We start from the raw sequence: 24,914 nt of genomic DNA on the forward strand, positions 1-24,914 counted from the left end.
TAAACTAGGTTTTGATTGCATGGAAATTGAACCATTTTTTTTGTTTGTTTTTTATTCAGTCCACACTTCCTTGGGGCAGGGGGGCGGGGGGGTGCGCTTCTCTCCAAAAAAGGGGAGGGGGGTTGTGCTGCCGGACCTTAGAAACTCCTGCCTTGTTCCAGACCATTAAATACTATTTTTGTGATCCTACTCCGGACTTAAATGAATGATTAAATTTTTAAAACTTTCCGTTTCATTTAAATACGGCTTTTAGTCTGGCTTTGGGTAACCACTGGCCTCCCAGTGATTTCTGGAATTTTCCAAACGTGCGGGTGAGGGTCTGGTATCTAACTTGTTTCCAGGACTCAACGCGCGTCATCTCTCATTTGGTTACTGTCAAAGTTTACTAAAGTTTGCAGGCTTCTCTATGAATTTATTTCCAGGTTTATTTAATATTTTATGGACCAAAGCTTACACGAAGAAGGAGCAATGAAAACGACCGCTGTTCCCTTCTCCTTAAGGACGAAACTTTGTCAAGGTACGTGCAGTCTGGTTGGTCAAATAAGGGAAAGTTTGTAGACGAAGCACTCGCCGACGACAACCTCACTGATTTTATTTCAAGCCGATTATAGCAGCGTTTTTTGCTTATCTTATCTTGAATATTGAACTATTTATTAAAATGCACCCGGTGAGTCTAGTCGAGCGCGATTTATGCTTAATTAGAGAGCAAAAATATAGTCGTTAATTTCAGCGCGTTCTTCTTTTGACTTTTCGTCCCGGCGCGGCCATTAGGCTTCAAGGGCACTGAATCAAACACTTTTAAAGTGTCTTTGCCATGACCTTGCAGAGCTTAGTGTGTATTTCAATCGAGACTACATTCTGCGGTTTTAGCAATACGCTTCATATCATTCTTATAGAGCACGAACTTTGTTTCTCAGCTCAAACATTGAGCAAGGAAGCCGGAAAGGGTTTTCAGGTCACCCGTTGAGTTACGCAAATTGGTGTAGTGAAGTCGGCGAAAACGAGTTGGGTAAACGGAGCAACTTTTAAAACTTTGCACTAACGAGGCTACCAATTTGCTGCGCATAATCGCTGTTAAAATGACCGACTTTAAACATCTTTCCCTGTTGCGCAGGCCGCTTATTTGGGACCTCTAGCTTGTCTTGGGATATTTTAATTTGTGCGAGTCTAATGATATTGAATAGTTATTCACAGCTTGAAAAGTCGAGCTGCATATCAACATTGATCCTACATAGTTAATTATGCATTTGTAATAAACCAAAACTTGTGTGTATTTTTTCTTTTCGCCGGCTTCATTGCAAATTGATTTTATTTTCGTTTCTTCTAGGCAAAATATCCTCACATCATGAAAACATAACGCTGGAATCTTTTTGAACGGGCAATAATTATGTCTCAGTATCCTCGGAGAGACGGCTCGGCCAGTGGAAGAACTATTCCACATACAAGAATTGAGGACGAAAGACAGATCGAAGACATCTACGAGTTTGGAGAGGTTCTAGGAAAAGGGAGCTTCGGAGTTGTGAAGGAAGCGACAAACAAAGAAACGGGCTGTCGATGGGCCATTAAGGCTGTTAACAAGGAGAAGGTATTGATCGACAATTTTTGTTGCCAGGTGCAAAGTTATAGCGAATTTCGTTCGCTATATATATTCCATTTTAGTTAAATTCAACTATGTTAAACGCTTGCGGTGGGCTAAAAATATTTCCGCTGTAAAAACCAGCTGTTTGCAAAAGGGGCAAAGGTGAATTGTAAAAATTTCCTTGGCCATCTGCCTTGCTGTGCTATATTTATCCCTAGGTGTTTCTGTATGCTGGCTTTTCCATCAAGTGTATTGTTTATGACCTCTTAATGAAGTTGTCTGCCACTTCAGTTATCTGCTGTTAAACAAGTGAGGGCTGTAATTTGTTGCTTTCTTTCATTGCAAAATGTGGTAATTGTGTTGGTTAATAGTCAGTGGTGTGTACAAGTTTAACAGATTGCTGGTCTCTGTCCTGCAGGGAATTTGAGCTTGGGAAGTCCATTTAAAAATTACAGCATTTATTTTATTTTAGAACCAACTTCTGTTTTAAAGGATTTCATACACGTAGACATAATAAAAGTGTATTTTGGATGTTGCATGTTTTATTCTAGCATAATCATTGACCATGACAAACTGCCATTGTTGATCTAGTCTTTCTAGAATTTGCAAGTATTTTTATATTTCTATTTTTACTGGACACCCAACTGATCACATGCAAGTATATTTTAATTACATAGCAGGGGCTGTTTGGTGTGTGTGTGTGTGTGTGGGGGGGGGGGGGAGGTAGGTTCTCTGAGTAGGTACTCTGGGTGAGGGTCCTAGGGGGGGGGTACTCCGGCTTGTTAATGACGGGGATGATCAAAGGATTTTTTTGGGTTTGAAATTTTCGTTTCCGGGATATTTTTGAGTTGGAAAATTTGGCAAGTATTTTTTTGGGTATCTTGATTTAATAGATAGGGGATTTTTTTGAGTATTAAAAACGAACTTACAGTTAATGCCCTGGCGCGGCCTTGGCGTATTTATGGTATGATGAATAAACAAAACAAGCGTTCTTTGTGTTATGTTATTGCACCTCCTGGCAATTTAGGTGTAATTTGACAAGGGATTTTTTTGGGTGTTATTTTTGGTTCAGGGATTTTTTTGGGTAATGTCGGAAGACTTAGGGATTTTTTTGGGTCCTGAGTTTTGCCTCCATTCGATCATCCCCGTCATTTACAAGCCGGAGTCCCCCCCCCCCCCCCCTGAGGTGAGGGTACTCTGCTAGGATCCACATACCTCATTCCTTTCTCAGACCTAAAATAGCTATTTTTTGGATGAGGGAGATTTCGCTTCCAACTGAGTTCAAGCAATTGGATGGCTCAAACTCTATTGAGAGCGACACCTGTGGCTATCTATTTCTCTACCCCAAGTTGAACCAAACGATTGAGAAATTTGGTTCCTGTCCCACAGCAGAAACAAATTATCATATGTTCCACATAATGTTTGACAATTGAATTTAGTGAAACTTTCATTTCCCCAATACAACAGTATACATGTAAACTAACAAGTGTTAAGAAATGAGACTGCAATATATTTATAAATCCCCATCTCAGAACTAGGACTTCAAAACCTGACCCCAGATGTGTGGGCAACAAGAGTACCATCCACCCTGGCAACTGACTCTCCTGCAGTCGACAATACAGTGTATCAATATACCATATTGTGGCAAATATGTTGTGCTTACAATTTGAGATCAAAACCTAGTTCATCATATCTTTTAAAAATGTTGCTGACATTTTAACTGCAAACCGAACTGTATATTATGCAATTTATGTGAACATTGTCACTTGTTTCTGACTGATTTAATTTTCTTCTAGGCTGGTACCTCTGCTGTTAAACTTTTAGAGAGAGAAGTTCTAATTATGAAAAAGATTGATCATGAGCATTTAGTTCATCTAGAGGAAATATATGAAACATCAAAGGTAAGCAATTATGGGCATTTGCAGCATTGAGTACCTGGGTAGTGCTCTGAAGTTTGATTCTTACAAAAGTTACTTTAAGCAAGCACCAATTTAGTTAGTCCATACTGATGTAATAAATGGGGCATTTAGTAGTTGACTATTGATACTAGTGCTACTGAGGAGTTGAACTCAGCAGTCTGTCATGTTTCAACTTCATCTATTGGTCATAGAGGAGAATGCAAACCTCTATACCATAGTCTATAATTAGTGTTAGCTGGAGTTCCATTCCAGTGCTTTGACCACTCAGCCATGCCATCTCATGAGACAGTATTCTTATCTGTTTCAAATATTATCGCAAGTTAGTAGTTACTGAATGAGTTGCATAATTATCACTTTATGGTTAATGTTGTAGTATTTGTAATAAGAGCATGAAAATACATGTACTATACATGGACTGTTGTACCATGTGTTACGTATGCATGCTAGGGTACTTACAATTCTACAGTGTGAAGACCAACATTTGTGCCATGACAAATATTGATAAATTATTTCTTTAAATTTGCAGCGTATGTATTTAGTAATGGAACTCTGTGATGCTGGTGGTATACAAAAACTTCTAGAGAATAAGAAAACGTTTTCAGAGAAGGTGTGTAACCTCTTTGTATCATTTCAACATCTCCAACGATCTTCAGTATTAGTGACAGCAGTGACATCATTACTGTATTTCTTAGTCAAGTTAGGCTTAAAGATTAAAAATGCTATAATTACAATAAATAAGTTAGAATAAAAATAACAAACAACATTTTGCTGTCCTTGTGATGGCATTGTCAGGTTTGAAATGTTAATATAAAATGTGCCGAAGACATTATATATGCTGTCATCTAAAATAGTTTATTAGGTGTAATAACCCAGCATTCAAACTTGTAGTTTTATCCATACAAGTGGAGTCTGAGTTATCACAAAATTACAAATTAATAAAATCTGTTTTTAAATTTACCAGGAAACTTGGACAGTGATTACACAACTGGCTCATGCTGTTGCCTATCTCCATGATCAGTGTATGTATTATTTACATTTTCTTGCGTTTTCCCCTTTATATCAGTGTTATAATAACTTTGAAAGGAGACAGATAGTTGTCTTAGGAATTTAAAGCTCAGCTTCATTATTTGTCTTAATTGAGCTACAAAAATTGTCATGAGCATGTAATGATATGAATTTAAGGAAGAAATGAAAAATGCAACAAAAGCCTTTTTAGAGACAATGGCTCAGGCAAGTGTAAAGAAACATACAGTTAAAGCAATATTATTGGGAAAGAAGACAGGGGAATTAGATGGAATCTTTCAAAGTTGCTGGTGTAGGAAATTGAGTGGAGTGAAAGAAGATCAATTAATAAATCAACTTGAAGAGAGAAGAAAGAGTAAGTTAGTAAACATGTAATTATACTGAAATCACTAAATGAGGAAATGGGAGAAAAAATGCAACTGTAGGAGAAGTAAAATTTGGGAAATGAATCAATTTGTAATGCAGGTTGGGTAAATTCATTTGGAATTGAAAAAGAGACAGAATACACCTGGTGAGGTTAATTTTGGGCTGTTGATAAGGAGGGAGGGAGGAGAAAGGAAATAAGCTAAAGGATTCTTTGAATGGTGCTAAGTGAAATTAGGATTCTTTGAATGGTGCTAAGTGACATTCAGGGAACGAGAAAGCAACATTATATGCTGCAGGTATTTTTTTTTAACAATTTTATTTACGAGAGGTCTTTCTGAAATATATTGCAGATATTGTTCACAGAGATTTAAAACTGGAAAATATTCTTCTCAGTCAACCTGTTGGAAATGAGCTGTTAAATATAAAGGTAGGATTTAAAAATGTGCTTTAAGATTTATTAGGCATAGTTTTGTTGCATGATGTCTTGAAGTTTCATTACCTAGTGACAGCAGTGTATTCAGTGACTTGCATGTCCAGTCAAACCCCTATTAACCGGCCACCCCCTATTAAGCAGCCAGTTATTAAAGTCCTGAAACTGTTGTCAGAATAATACTGTAAATAAAACCCCTTTTAAACAACCACCCCTATGAAGCTGCTGCGGCCACCTTTTTGCCGTTCTGTTGAGTGTTCTTCCAAATGTTGTTTTTGCCCCTTTTTTAGCAGCCAGCAAGAATGTAACATAATACAATTTTTGGCTTTGTTTTCAACAAGGTCGGACAGACAAGCGTCTAAAAAGAAAGCAATGGCTGATAAAATAATTCAAACACTGATTATTGCTCTCTTATGTGATTCTGTGATTTTTTTCACACTATTTTGTATGGAAATAATGTGACCTTTCTAAAAGGCCTTATGCTAATAAATAAGTGGCCAGTTGCCATTTCCCCGAGGGTGGCCATTTAATAGGGGTTCGACACTGTATTTTGAGTTTGGGGTCTAGTATGAGTTCGAGCTATGTTGTGAGCTTTCAAGATGGGTAGTAATCAGTGTCCCAACCCTACTTTTCTTGTCAGTTTAATATCAACCTTTGTTTACACAGATTCTTGATCTTTATTTCAAACTGCAATAACCTTGTTTTCCCTGTACTTTCTTGCAGCTTACCGATTTTGGCCTTTCATATGTGAAAGGTGGTGTTGGTAGTGACTCAATGATGCAAAGTGTTTGTGGTACTCCAATTTACATGGGTAATCACTATGTTCTTTGGATTTATTAATCATCAACTTGCTCTAAAGTTGTCTCAGTTGTCTTCCAGTACATGTATTTTTAAGGCTATGTTGTATACATATGACCTACTTTTCACAAAACTCATTGACAGACACGGGGGCATACAAGAACTCGAAACAATGCCATATATGGCTTAATGTGCAATAATATAAGCAATATTAAACACATCAAATTTTTTGTTTCAGCTCCAGAGGTGATTGACGACCTTGGTTACAGTCAACAGTGTGATATTTGGAGTATAGGTGTAATAATGTATATTCTGTAAGTTTTCACTCCCTTGCTACATAGAGCTCTTTGCTTTAAGAGTTTTTTTTAGAGTAGGAGAAATGTAAGTTGTGATTTGTGCTGTACTTAACTATGAACATTTGAAGGCGTGCACATGTTCAAAAATGTCTGCAAGAAAAGTCTATGGTTAGCTTAGCACAGAGCATACAAATAAAGTAGAGGACCTGTGGGTTTAAATCCCATTGGAATCGTGTTTTTTTTTCAGTATTCTCTTCCTTTCTTCTCACCTTAATTTCCTAACAACAGTGCTGATGGCCACTGTAATTTTCTCCAGTTTGCAATCATTTATCTACAGTTAGTTTTTTTGTTAAGATCTTTTCCCTATTAAGTTGTTTAAATATTCAGTTTTCTTATCCCTACTACTTTTATTTTTTTGCACTGTTATGTCTTTTGTAACTTGCAGGGGCGGATCCAGGATTTCAAAAGGGGAGGGGGGGGGGGTGGATGGCAGACCATTAGGGCCTAACCCTAACCCTAACCCTAAGTGGCGGCAGACGGCGAAACGTGGCGTAACAACAACCAGACATGAGCGAGAGCTAATTTTTCTTTCTTTATTTATTTTCTATTTCAAATAAAGTGACATTTCAATTTTTTTTTTTTTTACTGAAAAATGGGGGGTGGATATCCACCCTATCCACCCCCCCTGTATCCGCCCCTGACTTGATAATGTTTATTTTCTTTTTAGTTTAACTGGGAAGCCACCATTTGTAGCAGAAACAGAAGAAAAGCTTTATGAGTTAATTAAAAAGGGTGAAGTGGATTTTTCTGATCCCTGCTGGGAAACATGCCATGAGTCTGGTAAGTGCCAAATTCTGTTTTAAGATGCTGCTTTATTAATGAGACTTCTAATGGGGCTTATTACCCAATGCAATAATCATGCTTCCACATTGTATTTGCACTGGTCATTTCCATTGTTATTTAAACCCTTTGCCAGGGGTGTTGTTAAGGGCTGTAACCCGTTGATGTTATGGGTGAAGATGTTGATTTGTGTTATGTTACACAAGTTTGTGTGCAGAGCGAAATGCTACCAGTGTTAACTTCAATGTAACAGCTACTTAAAAACTTAATGACAGCGCTGCTTGGCACATGATGTGAAGATAATTCATTCTTCTTACAAGTTAACTGTTCTAGACTGAAGTCCATAATTTTGTTACTCTGATTATTTAACAAATCGACCACATTTTTCCATGGTCTACACTCTTATAGACCATAGAAATAACGTCAGAAAATGTTCAAAACTCAAGTGGAACCAAGAGCCGTAGGGGAGTGGTTTCACTGCAAAGTTTTGGACATTTTATGGCGTCATTTCTATGGTCTATAAGAGTGTAGACCATGGAAAAGTGTGGTCGATTTGTTTTATACCATAACAACTCGAACAAGTAGTTATCAAAAGCGATGCCTGACTGTGAAGAAACTTTGCCGGTGGGAAGTAAAGATTCCAGCCCGTTGCGTAAAAACGACGATGATGCAAAAGAAGATGAACAAGAATTCAAAGAATAACAATTTTATTACCTTTTCCTCTCTCGTTGAGTGTGTGCCTATCGCTTGAAGCGAGCAAGATTATTTTTCTTTCTGAAGATCTTGTTAGCGCTCGTTCACTAAACATCGACAGTCCGCTGCTAGTTTGCTAGCACCGTTCTTCTCAGTTAGACCAAAAATTCAAAAGCCTGGTTAATTTTCTCTCGACAGATCACCCGAGTATAAGTCCAATCCTGAAATCCGAAAACAAATTATATGCACTTGATTCAAGCAAAACACGATGAAATTCGCTTTCATTCATGGAGACCAAACTTACACACCTTTTTACCCGCGCATGTGCGTGGCGTGATCTGACGTCACTTTCATGGTCTATACTCTCATCGACCATAATTTTTGACCAATCAGCATGCGAGAATTCTCTCAATTATGGTATAATAAGACTTAGTTATATAAAAGTTATATAAAATTGTTTTTTTTTTGTTGCCACTGATTTATTTTTATTGAATTTGCAAGCTTTTTGTTGGGTAAGTTAGCTCATAATGGTTATGCTGAAATCTAGTATTTTTAAATTACAGCTAAGAAGCTTCTTCTTGGAATGCTTAAAGTTGATCCAGCTCATAGAAAGACAGCAAAAGAAATTTTGAATCACCCCTGGATTACGGTAACTAGCCATAATTTGAACAATACCTATTCCTAGATAGGAATAAGGAAAATACTGTTATGGTCAGCAGGGGATGTTAAAGAACACACAAACTTATGGCAAAGAGTAGGGCATGGAGTTCCCGGTGTTGCGGTCTGGCCTTGTTCAGAAATTGCATTGGGGGCATCTCCAAAAAGTCCCCCACAAAGTGTTGTAATGCGCATTAGAGCATATGGGGAAATGTGCTACCTTATTACATGAAATTTTCGCGACACGTTAATTTTGTGATTTTTAGGTGCGCATATTTTGCGACACTTAAATTTCGTGATTTTGCGAAAATTTTGTATTTTGAATCACTTTAATTTTGCATTTTTTAGTAGGACACAATTTACATTTCCTTGGTAACATTATTTAACATGCCCTTGAATTACATAAAACGACTTCATCAAAGGAACAATGACTTCAAAATTAACAAAAACGCAAGGGAGGGACTTAATCTCAGCAAAAGCAACAACAGAGCAGTTTTCACCCTGTCTACAAGTAGGTCATACTTGTACATGGACGTGTATACATGAATAATAATTATTGTTCTTGAGTCAATTTCGGACGGATGACAACATTCACAGTGGTACTAAACTTATTATTTCTTGATAATTGACATAATGTGGGTCACTTAATTTTCATGTCATGTTATGTTCCCGACACTTTAATTTCGTGATTTTTTTGGAATCGTGAAATTCGCGAAATTAACGTGTCGCGAAAATTTCATGTAATGAGGTATGTTAATTCCACATCATCATCATCATCATTAATACCTTAGGGAGTCCTCTCCAAGTCATCTGTGTAAAGCTTTTGAGTAGCACTTTCATACAGTGTTGTGTGCAATGTGGTGTTAGCCTTTCAATCTGTTGATGAAACCCTGGTGTGTGACCATTTAAATATAGTTAGTAAACAGTACTTTTACGTTGTGCTGTACTGATTTATTTTGAATTGTGTCATTCTTGGGAATGAAAGAGTTCACACAATACTTGTTAAAACAATGGTATTTGAATCTGTTAGCTTAGACAAGAAAAAGTATTGCAGAGTTTGTTTCTAGCTCTTAGAGCAAGTGTTTTTAAATTTATTAGTTTTTATTTGCTGTAATATGTTTTAGGGTGATCCCAATGCCTCTGCGACATCAAATGTTCTTGAACTAATGAAAGAGTTCAGCAAGGAGCTTAGAGAAGTAAGATAAATAACCTCAATTTGTATAGTTCTTTTGTGTATCTAACAAGCTGGTTCAATGTGCTTCAGCCTATTATTTTCTGTCATCTTTGCATTGATTCCTTAGAAGTATTGTGGATGTCACTGGTCTTAGAATTTGATCAGCCAGACTGGAGTTTAAATTGTCCCTCCATTTGTGCAAGTTTTTATTTCTCTGAAAATTGCCTTCAAGAGGGCTGCTTACTAATTAAACTCCTGATGTAGCTTGTGTGACTGTTTGTGAAAAAAGAAATATTTCCTAGCCAACTTTTTTGTAAAATATGTCATATTCCATTTAATGACGCTATGAAATTTTACAGATTTCCAACAACCCAAATTGGTTTGTTTGTAAAAATAATCGAGTTGTCTACATGTAGCTTCTGACAGCAAGGATTATGGACATTTGTATGTACGTACTCTTTTAAACATTGACATCAAAAGAAATATATCTTAGGTCATATAGTGTGTAGCTGTGTTGATGTGGTTCATCCTGTTTTTTTGGGGGGTTTCAATTCCTAATTTGTTTAATTGATTGGTCTGATACACTTCATCTCTTTGATCATCCTAATAGGGTTCTGAGCGTCAAGAGGACAGCGAAGCCAATAACAATAATAGTATTAATAGTGAATTGGAAGATGGACTGGCGCCATCTCCTGGATCCACTTCTGAAAGCCCTAAAGAGGTAAAGCTTTGTTAAATAAAACACTATTTCTGTGCCTTTCACATTAACATGCAAACTCTGAAGTTCAGAATTCAAAGAACAATTATTGCATTTTTTACTGCTGTCAATCGTAATGAACCTTGAAAAAAAATGGATTGAAATCTCTCAATGACAACCAACCACAGAAATGACCTTTTAAACTAATTGAAGTGGGCTTCTGTTTCCTGATAGCAGGGTCGAAACTAGTAAGAGGCAAGACGAGGCACCTGCCTCGTCTAGAATTAACCAAAAATTAAAAAAAAGAAAACGTTTAGTTGCGAAAATTATTCACAGTTGAACAAGATTTACTTTCCAAAAGAAATACCTTGTAAAAATGCTGAAATAGCGTTTTTTTTATCTAGACTGCAAAATTTGCTGTTCGCGCCATCCACGATTGCCTATTGCCTCGTCTATGCCAAAAGTCTGGTTACGGCCCTGGAGAGGTTCACTTAGATGATCGACAGCAGCAAAAAAAACATAACCATTGAATCAGTTTTAATGAGCAGAGTTTACATGTTATTAAAAGTCACAGTAATTATAAATTAAATTACATATGTCAGAACCAAAGTACGGCAGACACACTGTAGCAAAACCCCACAGGCTAACACACTGTTATGTCAGAAATTAACTTGTGTGTGGAGGCCTGATAGTTTGTGGGTTGAACACTGGATTGAGCAGTCCAGGTTCTAGCCCTGACCTGGTTAATTTGTGTCCTTGAGCAAGACACATAACTCTTACAGTGCCACTACCCACGCCCCAGTTGTTCAAAAGATTGATAACTCTATCCACCCAATAAATCACTTATCCACTGGATAGCGATTTATCCAGTGGATAGTGGACAACTGGGCCCTGGTGTATAAATTGGGAACTGGTGAATTGTTCGGCCAACCTGATGGAACGCTGTGAGCCACTTGGGCTTAAAAGGCATAAGTTTACTTTCTGCCATTGTTTTACAGGACAGTGATAGGAAACAGAGTAACGCTGCTAAAGCTAGCGCCACACCTAAGAAGGCAACTCCGTCAAGTAACAGGAAATCGGTATGTGTATTTTTCCTGTTGGTTTACAGTCATCTACTGGAGTTCGACTGTATCTGTAAATTTGTGACTTAGTTGTTGTACTGTTGTACTGTTCCTTACTGTTTCGTTTGCGCATTGCCCTTGTGGTATCACCATCTCAGCTCCTTGTGACAGAGACAAAAATGCTTAGGTCGTCTCAGTACAGATGTAGTTGTACTGCGGGTCTAAATTTTAAGTGGAAAGTAGAGTACAAGTCGTCTTTTCCCTTAGTTTGTCGAGTGTAATGTGGCAAAAATGCTAGCAAAAAAATGGCTTTGGAAAAAACTTGGGGAGATGTGCCAAAAACTGTAGCCATTGCTTATTGAGGTTTTTAGATTTGAAAGTTTACAAAATTCTTGGTTTTCACGTGACGTCATCAAAATTTTAAACTCCAGAATCGTAAGGCCCCTGAGTTTTTATCCTTCACTGGCTGTTATACGTCCTTAATACATATTTTTTTGAAGGTTTTTAGCTCAGTTGAGATTTTGCTGTTTATTTGAGTGTTTACTTGTTCATGATGGTGATCTGACCGCTTTTTGTAGCAGAAGTGAATGCCAGATGTTTTTGTTGATTTCCGGCCGCCATGTTGGAGCCCAAACAGTTGGGCTCCAACATACATACGTACATACATACATACTTTATTTGAAAACAAAGGTCTATAAAGATGGCAGCCTAGGGCTGATTTGGACCTTTAAAACTTAATTACAGATAAAAAATTCCATACTGATTCGTATGCGATTCCATACTGTGCTCTCTAAATTTGCGTGAAACATTTAAACGGATAACTCGAGTTCGGAATAAGGCACAGACCTGAGACTTGGAAGAGTAGTTTATATTGTAGTTTTCTACAACCTGTAATATTCTTGACTCAATAGTTGGATTTATTTTTTCGCAGCGTGTCAGTGAAAACCACCTATAGAAACTAAATCAATCAACTCCTTCAGAAAATTTGCCTTCTATTCTGCCTTCGATTTTTTTCCGTTTTGACTTGATTAAAAAGAATGTTAGGTTTCACCATGAACTACATATATAAAGAAATTAAATACACTTATTTTTTTTAAATGACCCACAGTCAAATCAGACTCCTCGTCGAGGAAATGTAACCAATTACATGGCGCCGCCGTCACCAAGCGCACGTGACGCCCACAGCCCGTCCAGGAGCTCACCGTCCAGGTCGGTCCCAGGCTATATGCAGCCTACAAGAAGTTCAGGAGCTACCAAGGGGCCTGGGACCCCAAGAGTCAGAAAGAGTTCGGACAAGAAAAGATGATGTTGGCGGCCGTTTATTAGAGACTCTATTTTTTGGACGATTGAATAGAGACAGTAACTTTTTATATAAATTCCACATTCATTGCGAAATGTCGAGACGTATGGTCTTTGCACTTTGTCATCTCAGCTCGGAATGAAGATTCTCTTTACTAATTTCCACACATTTCTTTTCATTTTTGTTTTGAGAATTTGGTTGTACACCAATGTAATATTCTCTGGTCGGCGATTTTCTTCATTCTTGTCCCCTGCTTGCCTGCTTGTCAGTGTAAGGTGTAGTGATTAAATGGTGAATTTCTGTTTAGAAATAGCCTGTAGAGAAACTGGGCCAGTGAAGTGAATGTGACGTTATGAACCTTCATTTGATCTCGCTGGAGTCGTGTTTGACCGGACGTTGTCTACCGCTCGTTGTACCTGCCTCCAGGGTTCGCAAAATTTACAGTGAAGGATTTTGTGATATTCCAGACGAAAGGATTGATTGATACTTTGTGCAACTAATTATATAGATAAATGATCCAGCATTATCGATAGAAACTTCGTACGCTCGCATTTTGTTCCCCTGAGTCCTGTGCTACAGATGTATAAATGTTGTTTTACAAATTCAAAGTCAGACGCAGAGGGTGCTACTATTCAGACCTAAGTGCCTCAACTCTTCACCACGAAGAGTAGACTATTTCTTGAAGTATTTCTTGTCGGCATCCAAGGGTTCTTGGCAAAACTCACTGGCCTTGATAACATGGCAAATTTCTTTCTATCTCAAAGATTTGTGGAAAATGTCCCTTCCTGAATACGTTCGCTTGTGCACCACGTTCTCCCCCAGCTTATCGTTTATTATTTAAGTAAAGCGCAAGTCACATTGCTCGCTAAGTTGCAAGAAATCTGTTTACAACAACATAAACTCCTGTCCTGCTTGTTTAACTGAAGTCCCATTTTTTAAAAGGATCGCCGAAGAGACCACGTGGATACAATTAAGAATATTAGTATGCCTTTATTGGCAGTAAGTGCTATATGGCCGACTTTAAACATCGAAACTGTCATGAGTTATGCCAAGCCCTTAATGCAAGTTCTACTGATACTAATTCGGTCGCACCGAACTGTAGAAGGACGCAAAGAAATTTGGTGTATTTGAATTGGATCTGTGTCTATTTTCATTGTATTTGCAGTACGTAAATATTTATATTAAATAATTTGTTTTATTTTATGAAGAGCTTGAAGAGAATAAAATCTAGCTCTTTAAGTACTGTACAGAATATTATTACAGAGAATTCTGTAATTTATAGGATTTCCCATTCGGCTTATTTAGAAAGCCCAATTTTAATTCCTTTTGTTTTTCAATGTCAAATACTTCAAATATTACAGTGTGAACAGTAGCATGATAATAAACTTCCCAAGTCTACAAGCTGGTTGTGTTTTTGGTGTTCTGAATAGCATGACCCGGCCTCAAGAGTCCTCATGGGCCCGATGAGGATAAGTAAGTAAGTAAGTAAATAGCATGACCTGTGTTTTGGGTGTGTTTTGTGCATGGGTAAATTACTTTTTCGAGCCATTCACTTTACCTCCATTCTTGCCTTATTTCAAACAAATCTTTTGAACAGGAAATTTGGGGGGTAGCTGGTTTGTGCCCCCACCTTCCACCGTTCCTATTAAAAAGGGTGGAGTTCGATGAGAAAGATAGAAACGATTTTTTCTGTTTTTTTTTATTCATTTTGAAACGACGTTCAAAAAAGACTAAAGAAAGAAATTCTTCACTTGTATACTACATTTGCTAAGACTTGTTGCGTGATCAGCAACGACGAAAGCGTGACCCACTTGAGTAAGAGCTTTAAAATGCTTGACCTTTCTGTCCTGCAGTCGTCATTTTGTTTTACCGATGTTTGATTTCACTCAAGTGAGTCACGCTTCTGCCATTGCTGATCGCGAAATCTCTACTGGTCACAGCATCACACGGGACTATTTCCAAGTCTTAGCAATATATTTTTTTTTTTTTTTTTTTTTTTTTTTTTTTTTATTTATTTATTTATTTATTTATTTATTTATACACGGTAAAAACATCAGGCATATAAAATCTTAATGTTAAAAATACAAATCTAAATACCTGTGTTTCACGAATGCCGTGTCTCTACTAGTCATTAATAAAGTCATGATTAGGTATTTTTTTTATTTCATTAATTAAAGTTGAATGCATGCGCATGATTCTATGCTTTAGTTAATAATTGCTGAAAAAGCATTTTACCAATAAAAAGGATCGGCGAGTCAGCCCTTGGGGCTCTCTGTTATAATTTTACGTATGATAATTTTCACCCGTCCTTTTTCATCTTACTTTGTAGGTAACTATCAATACTGTTTTTCATAAACTCAGCCCTGCAATTTAGGTCGTACTGTCCTTGTTAGCTCTTGTTCACAATGCTTTCACTGATTATGTATCTGAACCTAAAAAACGAAAACAAGGGTTATGTTATTAGTTATCACTGGGAAGCAATTCGACGTTGGCTCTCTCGAGAGAAAGAATTCTAGAGAGCGGTAATACTCTCTACGAAGTTAGCTCTTGCCATTCGCCGAGCCATCTTCAGAGGAGTCAAATATTGTATCCAGAATGCTCCTCTGTATTTCCGTCTCAGGGTCCAGGTTCTGCTCGGTTTGCGTACTTTCTAATTCGTCGTACCCTTGACGCCTTGCAGCTGTTTTAGTCCACGTGCATGCGCAATCAAAACGCTTGCGGAAAAAGCGCCCAGCCTTATAAACAGTAACCACAAGTGCGTGAACTGCCAAGATGCCCAGCAGAACCAGGCAGACGTAGTATTTAGCGTCCTTGTTCTCAACGATTTGCATGATTGCCAGTGTGCATAGGACCAGCAGATAAATGGATTCTGTGAAGTTAGCTCGATCGCGCACGTAGGGCTGACAGTTGCTATGAATAGCCAAGACTATGACGCACATGAAAATCATGAGTATCTAGGAATAAAAAAGTTAAGAAAATAATTATTTCCTTGAAGCATCACACTAAGATTGTAGAAGACGGTGTACGAAAAAAGAAAGAATGATAGTTCGCGTAAATGTTTTCGCGGCTCTCCATCCTTTTAATATGGCGCTGACGGGGATGCTCACTTAAGGTGTTACATCAGAAATTTTCACAGTCGCTACTTATCGCTGTCTAAAGGTACGGTTCAAAGTAAGCCACAAGTAAACAGGAACTACTGTTGTCTCGCCAGTCGGATGCTGCAACAAGATCCAGTCGATAGTTTAGACTGAGAAAATGCCATCGCATATCAATGTTCGATTAGCCTGTTAGTCTAGTTATACCAATTCAGTAAAGTCACATTATGCTTGGTAAAAAATTACGATCAAACTATTAATTCTCCTAACTAACTGGCATACATTTCTTTTAATATTGGGTTATAAGAATTCGGTGGAACACCAAGACAATCTTCCTGTGGTGATGAGTCCTTCGTGCACCTGAAGGCAAGATTTTAATTCAGCTGTATTCAGTTGCTCCCCCGTTTAAAGGAGAAGTTCATTCCAAAATTGAACCTTCCAGCTTCCAAAGAGTATCCTACCCCTATGAAATCCTTGTCTGAAGTAGTCCGAAAATCGAGAACCGGCGACCGCCATAGCTTAGCAGCCTGGTGATGTATGCGTGACGTCGTCAAAGGGCGCAACCTGAAGTTTGGCAGGAAGTTCAAACATTGTTTGAATACTCGACACTTTTTGTTAATTTTGAATTGGCTTGTTCTTCGAAATGCCTGTTTGTGCAGCATCATTTTGCACAAACTGAGCTCCAAGAGAGTAAACGTTGAGCTCTTTGACGGGACGCATCCATCGCCAGGCCTCGCCAGGCTGCTTAGTATGACGGCAACCGGTTCTCAATTTTTGGACTACTTCAGACGAGGATTTCATAGGTTTTGAATAGTCTTTGAAAGCTGAAATTTTGGTGAATAGCATAGCATTGTATTACCTTATCGTTGGCGGAAAGAAAGAAAGCAAACTTACCCCCACAAAAACACCTTTTTATATAAGTTAAAATTATAATCCCTTTTGCCTCACCTTCTTTGTTTGCCAGTCTGGAAGAAAGGCATAGGTAGCGACCAAGAGAACTCTACGACACAAATCCACTGACCACCACCAACGACGCTCGGGGCGCAACCTGCTTGTCAGTGTATTTAAATACTGAGGATCAACCCTCCAATAGCCATTGGTTAAAACAAACACGATGATTGGTGGAGGGATCACGAGGAACACAAGTACGAGTATAGCGACTATTGCTATTGGTAGATGGTCGCCATGGAAACATTCCATTGTGCCATCATAGAAGAACACGTCCTTGTGACCAACTTTGGGACAAAACAGGATCAGAAACGACGTCTCAACGAGGTAGTTGTACATAAACACGACGAGAAGCCAAAATGACTGCAGCATCGAGCGACGGCGAAGGTTGAACCTCAAGCAGTAGTTAGCGCTTAAGAGGTAGGCCAGCAGGAAAATGAAGAGAGCCAGACCTGGAAGGATGTATCCAAAGGCTATCAAGTACAAATTGTTTATACCCTTTATAATGCATGTCTTGGAGAGGTAGATCAAAGGACCTCCAAAGTTGAATAAATCCGCCAAAAGGAAAACATGGCCTCCTAAGTGGCTTGTGGGATCGAAGATGTAGGGGAGTACTTGGAAGAAAAACAGGGGTCCTCTTAACTCGCAAGATATGCCGGGATTGAGCCAGATGATGAGAATGCACAGTGCAATCACAACAGGAATGACAACAGCCAGCACCCATCCTGGGTCGGGACAGTCGATGCAGTCATACCCCCTTAAAAATAAAGGAAAGTAGAAAATATTGAGTTGTTTCTGAGTCCAGTTTTTCTACAAAGGCAATAAGAATCGATCTCGGTTTGACGACAACTAACACATAAATGATAGCGCGCGCGGTGGCATTGAAGCTCGCTGAAATCCTTTTCAAGGGGTCCGGGTTCGACTCCTGGCCGGGTTCACTACGTTTTGTTCTTGGGCAAGACACTTTCCACTCACGATGCCTCTATTGGTGTATAAATAGTAACAAGTAAATTAAATGCTAGGCGGTCAACCTAACTCTGCGGTGGACGAATCCCTTCTAGGGGAGTAGAAATACTTCTTGTCATTGAATGCTACGGCGGTATGGGACACTTTGGCTCGATACAGACTATAACGTGAAACTTAAAAACAAGAAATGTTTTTTCTCTAGCGAGGTAAACTTAATACCCACTAAAGCAGACACGCTTGTGACGAGTGCTGACTGTCTGTCTTGTACAGATGTCTGCACTGCATAGGTGTCCCACAGCCTTGGAAAGGTGTCCGTTTTGGAAAGGGGTGCAGAAGTTGTTAGTGATGTTCCTTCTCTGAAAAAGTGTCTGGCCGTGATTGAGATCGCTCCTCGTTGGATAGGTCTTTTCCTTGAGATAGGCAGTCGTGAAGAAGTGCCCTCTTAGTTAGGGTTTACTCCCTAACGGAGGGAGATGATTAATTTAGGAGGATGAACTGCAAAGACCTGCTACACGTGCCTGCTTTAGAAAGGTGTTTCCGTTTTTATTTGACGAGGTGTCCGTCAGTTCAGCAGAGGTTTATTACATTAGTAGCATTTACTTGTGATTATAAACCACTAACAGAAACCCATAAGCATTTGTGTACAAATTATTCGTGTTTCCAAATATGGTACTTAGCAAAATGAATATTCAAGCGCTGTGCGCGCGCGTTACACGTTTCAACCCTTATAGGTTTCTGCCACTAATTCATGTACCTTAAACCAACACTGGTATTTTCTGCGCATTTTCCGCACAGCCAGCCCTCTCGGTTTTTAGAGCACTGTCCATTGCTGTTGTCTGGGTCAAATAAACATCCCGGTAAGTCACCATCCTCTTTACAATTGCAATACTTGTGTGGACAAAAGTACGTTACCAAGGCAGTGAAGGCACCATCTTTCGTGATGTTGGCCCAGTAGCCCTGCTTCAGGTAGATTTTTTCACCATTGTCACATCTGTCGTGGTAAGGATATTAGATATATTTAGAGGGTAACATTCATTCAACACACGCGCGTGCACACACAGTTGCCTTTGACTATGATAGAGTCTGAACAGTTTTAAAAGGTCGGGACACACTAGGAAACAAGTCGCAGCGACAGGTCTCTGCGACAAGTCGCTCCGTATGTACTGCTTCAAAACAAGTCGCTGCGACAAGGCGCTTTTTCGTTGCACACACAGCGAATTATGAAGAGTGGGAATGTGACTAGTTTTCCAATTTAATATGGCAAAAATACCCGACGTTCTCTCATTGGTTAATTTATATTTTGTCGCAGCGACTTGTCGCAGAAGCGTGCACACGCTGCGACAACGCTGCTTTTGCTGCGACAGGATTTTGTCGCTGTGATCATCATCATCATCATCATCAATTCTCGTCGCGCCAGTAGGCGCATAAGGCCGTTGTCGCTGTGATCAGTCGCACGAATTCAAACTCGCAGCGACAAAGATTCTCGCAAAATACACCATGTCACACGAGGCGACATGTTGCAGCAACTTGTCGCCTTCGAGAAGTGTTTACTAGTTCAGTTGGGTGAACTGACCGTTTTTTTATAGCCGCCTGTGCGGGGCACCAATATGGCGTTTCCATACTGAGCTCTACAAATTGATGTGGAGCATTTTGACGGGTATCTCGGTCGAATACGGATTACCGCACAGACCTGAGGTTCGGACAAGTAGATTATCTATTTTGAAATTTTCTGTGTCGGAACGGAAATTTTAAGCTGCGTAACAATTTGCGTGCCTCTTAGGTGACGTCAGCCGAAAACCGGTTTGGACCGGTAAGACAGCCCTGAGATAGAGAGCTAGAGAGAGTCGAGTGAGCAAAACATGTAAACGAAGCTAAAGTGTAAAATCGGAGTTAAACTAGAGTGGAAATAAAACTACTGTGAAAATCGTTGTGACGTCTGCAACATTCATGAAGTCTCCCAAGTGGACTTTGCAATTGCCTCCTTACATGCACATCTTTAAGCACATTTATCTGATACATTAAGAAGATTTCAACCGTGTTTTTTAGTATTGAGTTGCTAGAGGTCTTCCTGGAAAAAATTGTCATGGAACTTTCATTGACAGGATCATAATCAAATATGGCCGAGATCAGACGAGCCGCCAGGCGGGTATTCTGACTGATCTTCACAAAACCGGCTGCCCTCTTGGAATGATTGCGATAGGGAAAAGGGTTGGAGGGTGGGTGGTTGTCACGATGCAAGTCAAAACAGGGCCCAGTTGTTCAAAGGGTGGATAACACTATCCACCAGAAAAATCGCCATCCACTGTCATACAAAACCTTCTTCGCTATCCACCAGATAGTGATTTATCGGGCGGATAGAGTTAGCCACCCTTTGAACAACTGGGTCCAGGATAATAATTCGGAACCCTACCTCATAATACCAGCCAGCTCCTTGTTGCACTCGCACGTTTGCGAATCAATGGAGTAATGAAATCCAGGACGGCACATCTGAAGCTCAAGTTCAAATGAATATCCGTTTGCCAGCGTAGACATGAAATCTACAAATCGAATCTTGCGCTTGTCTTTTCTGTTGTGTGTCTCGTTGTATAATGTCTGAGGAACTCGAAACGAAAACGGCACCGTACTTGTTTCGTTAGGCGAGAGCACATACAGATCATTTTGTAGAAGGAGTTTTGACGAGCTGTTTACGTTATCGGCTTCTGATACAAAAGCAATCGTGAGAACATTGTGTCCTAGTTCATCGACTCCTTGTAGATTCAAGGGATAGTTTTGGCCTGGAGAAAGCTAAACAACAGAAACACAAAAAATCATTTGTTAGTTTACTTTCTTCGTATGTCAGGGCTCCGTTAACACTAAAGAAGTCAAGAACTATACTGAATACACGTCAATGGACGAACGAACGGACGAACGAACGAACGAAAGAAAGAAAGAAAGAAAGAAAGAAAGAAAGAAAGAAAGAACGAAAGAAATGACATTTAGGCAGACAGGCAGACAGAAGAATGGACGAATGATCGCGTGGATGGATGTACGTACGTACCTACGGATGGACTGACGGACGGATGAGTGGATGGATCGATGGTTGAACGAGAGAGAAACAAAAAATGGACTGTTAGCCGACTGTCGTTATAAAAAAAACTGGCCAACAAGTTGCAATCCATACCTTCGCGGAATTATTCTTAGTTGAGTGAAAGCTTTTAGTGTCCGTGGCAATATCGTATTTAGGTCCACACAAGGTTTGTGTACCACCATCAAACATAAGCCAGTTGTTTTTGTAGACAAAGTTACTTGACCAGCGTAGGGCCTTCCTTGGATTATGATAAGGAAACTCCTCGGTCCACACACACCTCTGAAGAGATGACACATAAATGGCGGCTCCTTTGAACGTACTGCTATTCTCGGTAAAGGATATGTTGGTCTACAAAGAAACAGAAGGTAGGTTGAGAAAAAATGTTTACGGCTGTTCCTGCCTTAAATCGGCGCGTGACACGAATTTTTAAACGAGCGGGATTTACGTAGGAATACAGGGCATAACATCTATGATCAATCCATATTTAAAAATACCATACGGAATTTTTTAAAGTCCAGTTAATACTGCTGGGTATAGTCTACACACCCTAGATCAGTTAGAGCTTTAATAACAAGTAGGTACAACAAGAAACAGCTGGTCACTGTAGAAATTATGACTGCAACGCAATAGGGTTAAAATGTTCCTTACATACTGAAGAGCAGAACACAAGACAACATTTGCGCCATGCATGTTGCGCGCAAAGACCAAAGTCCACTGCATGTGTGTCCACAATGAAATTGTTTTGCACAACATCGCGCCTTTTGTTTCGGAAATAGTATTCTATTTCTTAACATTGCGCGCGATGCAGTGGAACCCCGATATGAGGAACACCGATCAATCGAACTCCTTACTAACGACGTCGCCGGCAGAACGAACGATGTTCTTCAACCCGGCCGAACAAACAGCCAAGCTAGTATTAGGTTATTGAAACAGAACGCGGTATAACGAACCCACGTTATAACGAACACATTTTGCCAGCTCTTGGCACTTCGTCCTATCGGGGGTTTCACTATATGCAACATTACACGTAACAATACTTTAACCTCAGTTTTCTTTTTTATTTCAAAAGAATACCGCCTCAAATAAGACGACAAATCATATAACTTTGAACGCTCAGCTGTGCAAAGGGTCCAATACAGTCAATACATTGAGGGACTAGTCATTATTTAGATATTGGAGAGGGCTGGTGCAGTTAGTGGGTGGGTCAACGATTTTAATGTAGGGGAAAAGCGGGGATGCACACATATTAGGGAGGTTTAAGGGATTGAACGGGTAGGAGGGTGAGGGTCAGAAAAAAAATGCGTTTCGTAAAAGGGAAGGGTTAAGAGAATTTGAACACAGCCTCCCTCCGTTTGCACCAGCCCTTCCCCTCTAAATAATTAGCGGTCCCTGAAGTGCTTACCTTCCATTTGGATGGAGACAAGCTTGGATCGCTGTACGCCAGAAAACAGTCTGGATTGTTGACGTGTATAAACTCATTCATTGTATGTTCCCACACAAAAATCGCTCCGCCCAGTCCCCACGCTTTATTTCCTAAGAACATTAGCTCACTGTCGGGGTGCAGAATGATCTGACTTGATCTCAAAAACATCGCCCCTCCATTCGATCCTGTGTTGTTAGCAAACACTAACTGTCCATGGACTTTTAAAACACAATCCTGAAATCCGGCGGCTCCACCCCCGAGGTTTCGCCTAAAAGTATTCTGTCCTTTAAAAATGATGTTAACTCTTTGGCTTGTGAAAGGACTGGTGTGCGCAAAACTTGACATATTGTGGTCTTCTATGGTGCAATCGATAAACTCTGGTGTCACGTCCATCGTACTGCCGTATGGTAGAGCCGTGGTAAAGCGTATGGCTGTACTGGCATCCCCGAAATTGTTGCTAAACAGGACAGTGTCAAATCGTAACACAGAATCGTTTGGCGTTTCATCGTAGTTCATTAAGAACACGTTCATCCCGGCGCCTCGCCTAGACTGGTTTTCGCTGACTGTGCAATTTTTGAAGATAGTGGTGATGCTAGACGCTTTGTCCCACTGTGAGAATATCAACCCCCCTCCAGTTTGCCCGGCCATGTTCCTTAAAAATCTAGAGTTGGCTATGGAGTAGTTGTTTCGTAAGGCCATGTTAGAGTTGGCAAAGTAAACTCCTCCCCCGAAAGTCGCTGAGTTGTTTGAGAAAACGGTGTCATCTATCACAACCCGGCAGTGATTGGTTTTCTTTAGGAAAACAACAAGAAGACCTCCGCCCCCGCTAATGAAATTGGATACATTTGAGGAAGTTGAGATGAAATCTGTCGAATCATTTGTCACGGCAGAGTTTAATGTAAAGTTGGAACTGCTGATTATTACAGAAAGAGCTACGGCGTTACGAAATATAAATCCCGCCCCTCCACCTGCAGTCGTTTCCCCTTCTTTGAACTCTTCACTGGAGTTATTCCTATTGGAGGTGTTATTCAGGAAAAGACAGCTTTTGATTGTAACTCCGCTCTCGAATGAATTTATTCCAGCCTGTTTGTTATATTTAAACACACAGTTCGTGAAGTTTATATCAACAGAGTTCCATACAATCACGACAGCGGCGAAGCGAGGGCCACAATTTTCGAATTCAAGGTTTGCAAAGTTGATATTTCTTGTTTTGTTGAAGTGATTAGCACGAGATCCTATCTCGATTCCCGCAGAGATATCGACGCAGTGAATAATAGATGCAGCTGAGTGACTTGATTTCAGATAAATGCTTTTGTCTGGGCTTGTCTGAATGATCTTGATGCGTTTCTCCAAGTAATAAACTCGATCCTCGATTGAAAAACTGAAGTTTGTTTCATTTCGGTTCCTGGTGTCATTAGTGGCATTAAGAGCGAATATGAGTGTTTTACAAGGTCTTGTTGCATCAGAAAGCAAGCAAGACGAATTATCGTGTCCTGTTAGTTTGGAAACTCGGATCAAAACAGCAGTCGATTCGAAGCCATTAAAGATCCAAATGAAATTTAACACGAAACAAACCGTGTACAAGTTGTAGCTTGGCATTTGTCGTTGCAAATCCCTCAACATGAAGCAAACAGGATGCGTATGTTACCCAAATGTAAAATTGAAGTTGACTCCTCCGTATATTTCAACCATTGAAGGGAAACAGAAGCTGTAGTTTCCTTTTATAACATGAAAGGTCGCGCAACTCAGGGCTTCTCGACCTTCGGTAAGCAAGTTTCAGATTACATTACATTGTGAATTTTTCGCGTGACCGACTATTCGCACTTGAGCTCACTCACGCGATCACGCGAGCGCGTAGCCGGGTTTTGAGTAATTTTATAGTCAGTTCACATACCATTTAGTCATGGAGCTGAGAGCGCAAAACATATTAGAAACCGCAGCTGGCGAGCGCGAATGCCCAAAGAAAGGTGTCACGCTCCGCTACCGGCAAACACGCCAAAACTCGCCAGCTACACGCGCACGCGTGGCATGAGGAGGGAGACAGACCATTACATTTTTGAGGTGTGGCGATAGGGGTGGGCTATGGCTAAACGAGATTTTTTTCAGCATTGGTATTTTCGAGAATTTTTTTACCAACATGACCCTCTGCAAGTTCTTTTTTGGTTTGCACCATCCATGTTTACCCTAGTGGGGATTGCTTGAATGGTTTTTCTTGTGTGCGATTTTTTCTTCTATTTTTCTTGTGCAAGTTTAAAGGGACATGCCTTGCCAAGTAAGTCGGAAGACTGCAAGTACATGTCGATTATTTTCCTTGCATGATTTTGCTTACAAGGTAGAGTGACATTCAGTCCAGTGAACATGGTATTGACTGACGCTAAAACATTTGACAATTGAGGGAAGTGTGAATAATATACAAAAACTTTAGGAAATGTCACTTTGGAATGCAATAAAGTAAGGTGAATTTCTTCCAATTTCCATTCAAGCAAACGACAACTCAATTTTCTGATAATTCTTGAGCTGTTTATTCATTAGTTTTTCACTTTGCTGAGTTAGGAAAACACTTCCAATTAGGTTTGTTAATA

At 39.7% G+C, this 24,914-nt stretch overlaps 2 protein-coding genes across 2 annotated transcripts; one reads left to right on the top strand and one right to left on the bottom strand.

Moving 5' to 3' along the window:
• Positions 1-366: 366 nt before the first annotated feature.
• LOC144643757 (serine/threonine-protein kinase 33-like) lies at positions 367-14,263 on the top strand. The gene is made up of 14 exons (XM_078503094.1): positions 367-517; positions 1,328-1,585; positions 3,376-3,480; positions 4,025-4,105; positions 4,460-4,517; positions 5,238-5,314; positions 6,041-6,128; positions 6,354-6,429; positions 7,139-7,251; positions 8,508-8,593; positions 9,726-9,797; positions 10,386-10,496; positions 11,471-11,551; positions 12,642-14,263. The coding sequence occupies exons 2-14, from the start codon at positions 1,388-1,390 to the stop codon at positions 12,837-12,839; spliced, it is 1,344 nt and encodes a 447-aa protein (XP_078359220.1). The 5' UTR covers positions 367-517; positions 1,328-1,387; the 3' UTR covers positions 12,840-14,263.
• Positions 14,160-24,065, bottom strand: LOC144643756 (uncharacterized). Its single transcript, XM_078503093.1, has 6 exons — positions 22,312-24,065; positions 21,003-21,257; positions 20,253-20,626; positions 18,597-18,833; positions 16,877-17,633; positions 14,160-15,787 (listed from the first exon to the last, which is right to left on the bottom strand). Exons 1-6 carry the CDS (start codon positions 23,953-23,955, stop codon positions 15,374-15,376), a joined length of 3,681 nt encoding a protein of 1,226 aa, XP_078359219.1. The 5' UTR covers positions 23,956-24,065; the 3' UTR covers positions 14,160-15,373.
• Positions 24,066-24,914: the final 849 nt, after the last annotated feature.

Source organism: Oculina patagonica, chromosome 2, assembly GCF_052425735.1.
Source record: "Oculina patagonica isolate OP01 chromosome 2, crgOcupat, whole genome shotgun sequence".
Taxonomy (NCBI): Eukaryota; Metazoa; Cnidaria; class Anthozoa; order Scleractinia; family Oculinidae; genus Oculina; species Oculina patagonica.

Coding starts and splice junctions, on each gene's coding strand:
- LOC144643757 (XM_078503094.1), top strand. CDS start 1,388: ATGTCTCAGTATCCTCGGAGAGACGGCTCGGCCAGTGGAAGAACTATT. Junction 5,315..6,040: donor ATGAGCTGTTAAATATAAAG/GTAGGATTTAAA, acceptor ACTTTCTTGCAG/CTTACCGATTTTGGCCTTTC. Junction 6,129..6,353: donor TGGTACTCCAATTTACATGG/GTAATCACTATG, acceptor TTTTTGTTTCAG/CTCCAGAGGTGATTGACGAC.
- LOC144643756 (XM_078503093.1), bottom strand. CDS start 23,955: ATGTTGAGGGATTTGCAACGACAAATGCCAAGCTACAACTTGTACACG. Junction 20,627..21,002: donor CTAAGAATAATTCCGCGAAG/GTATGGATTGCA, acceptor TCTGTTGTTTAG/CTTTCTCCAGGCCAAAACTA. Junction 18,834..20,252: donor GAGCTGGCTGGTATTATGAG/GTAGGGTTCCGA, acceptor TTACCACGACAG/ATGTGACAATGGTGAAAAAA.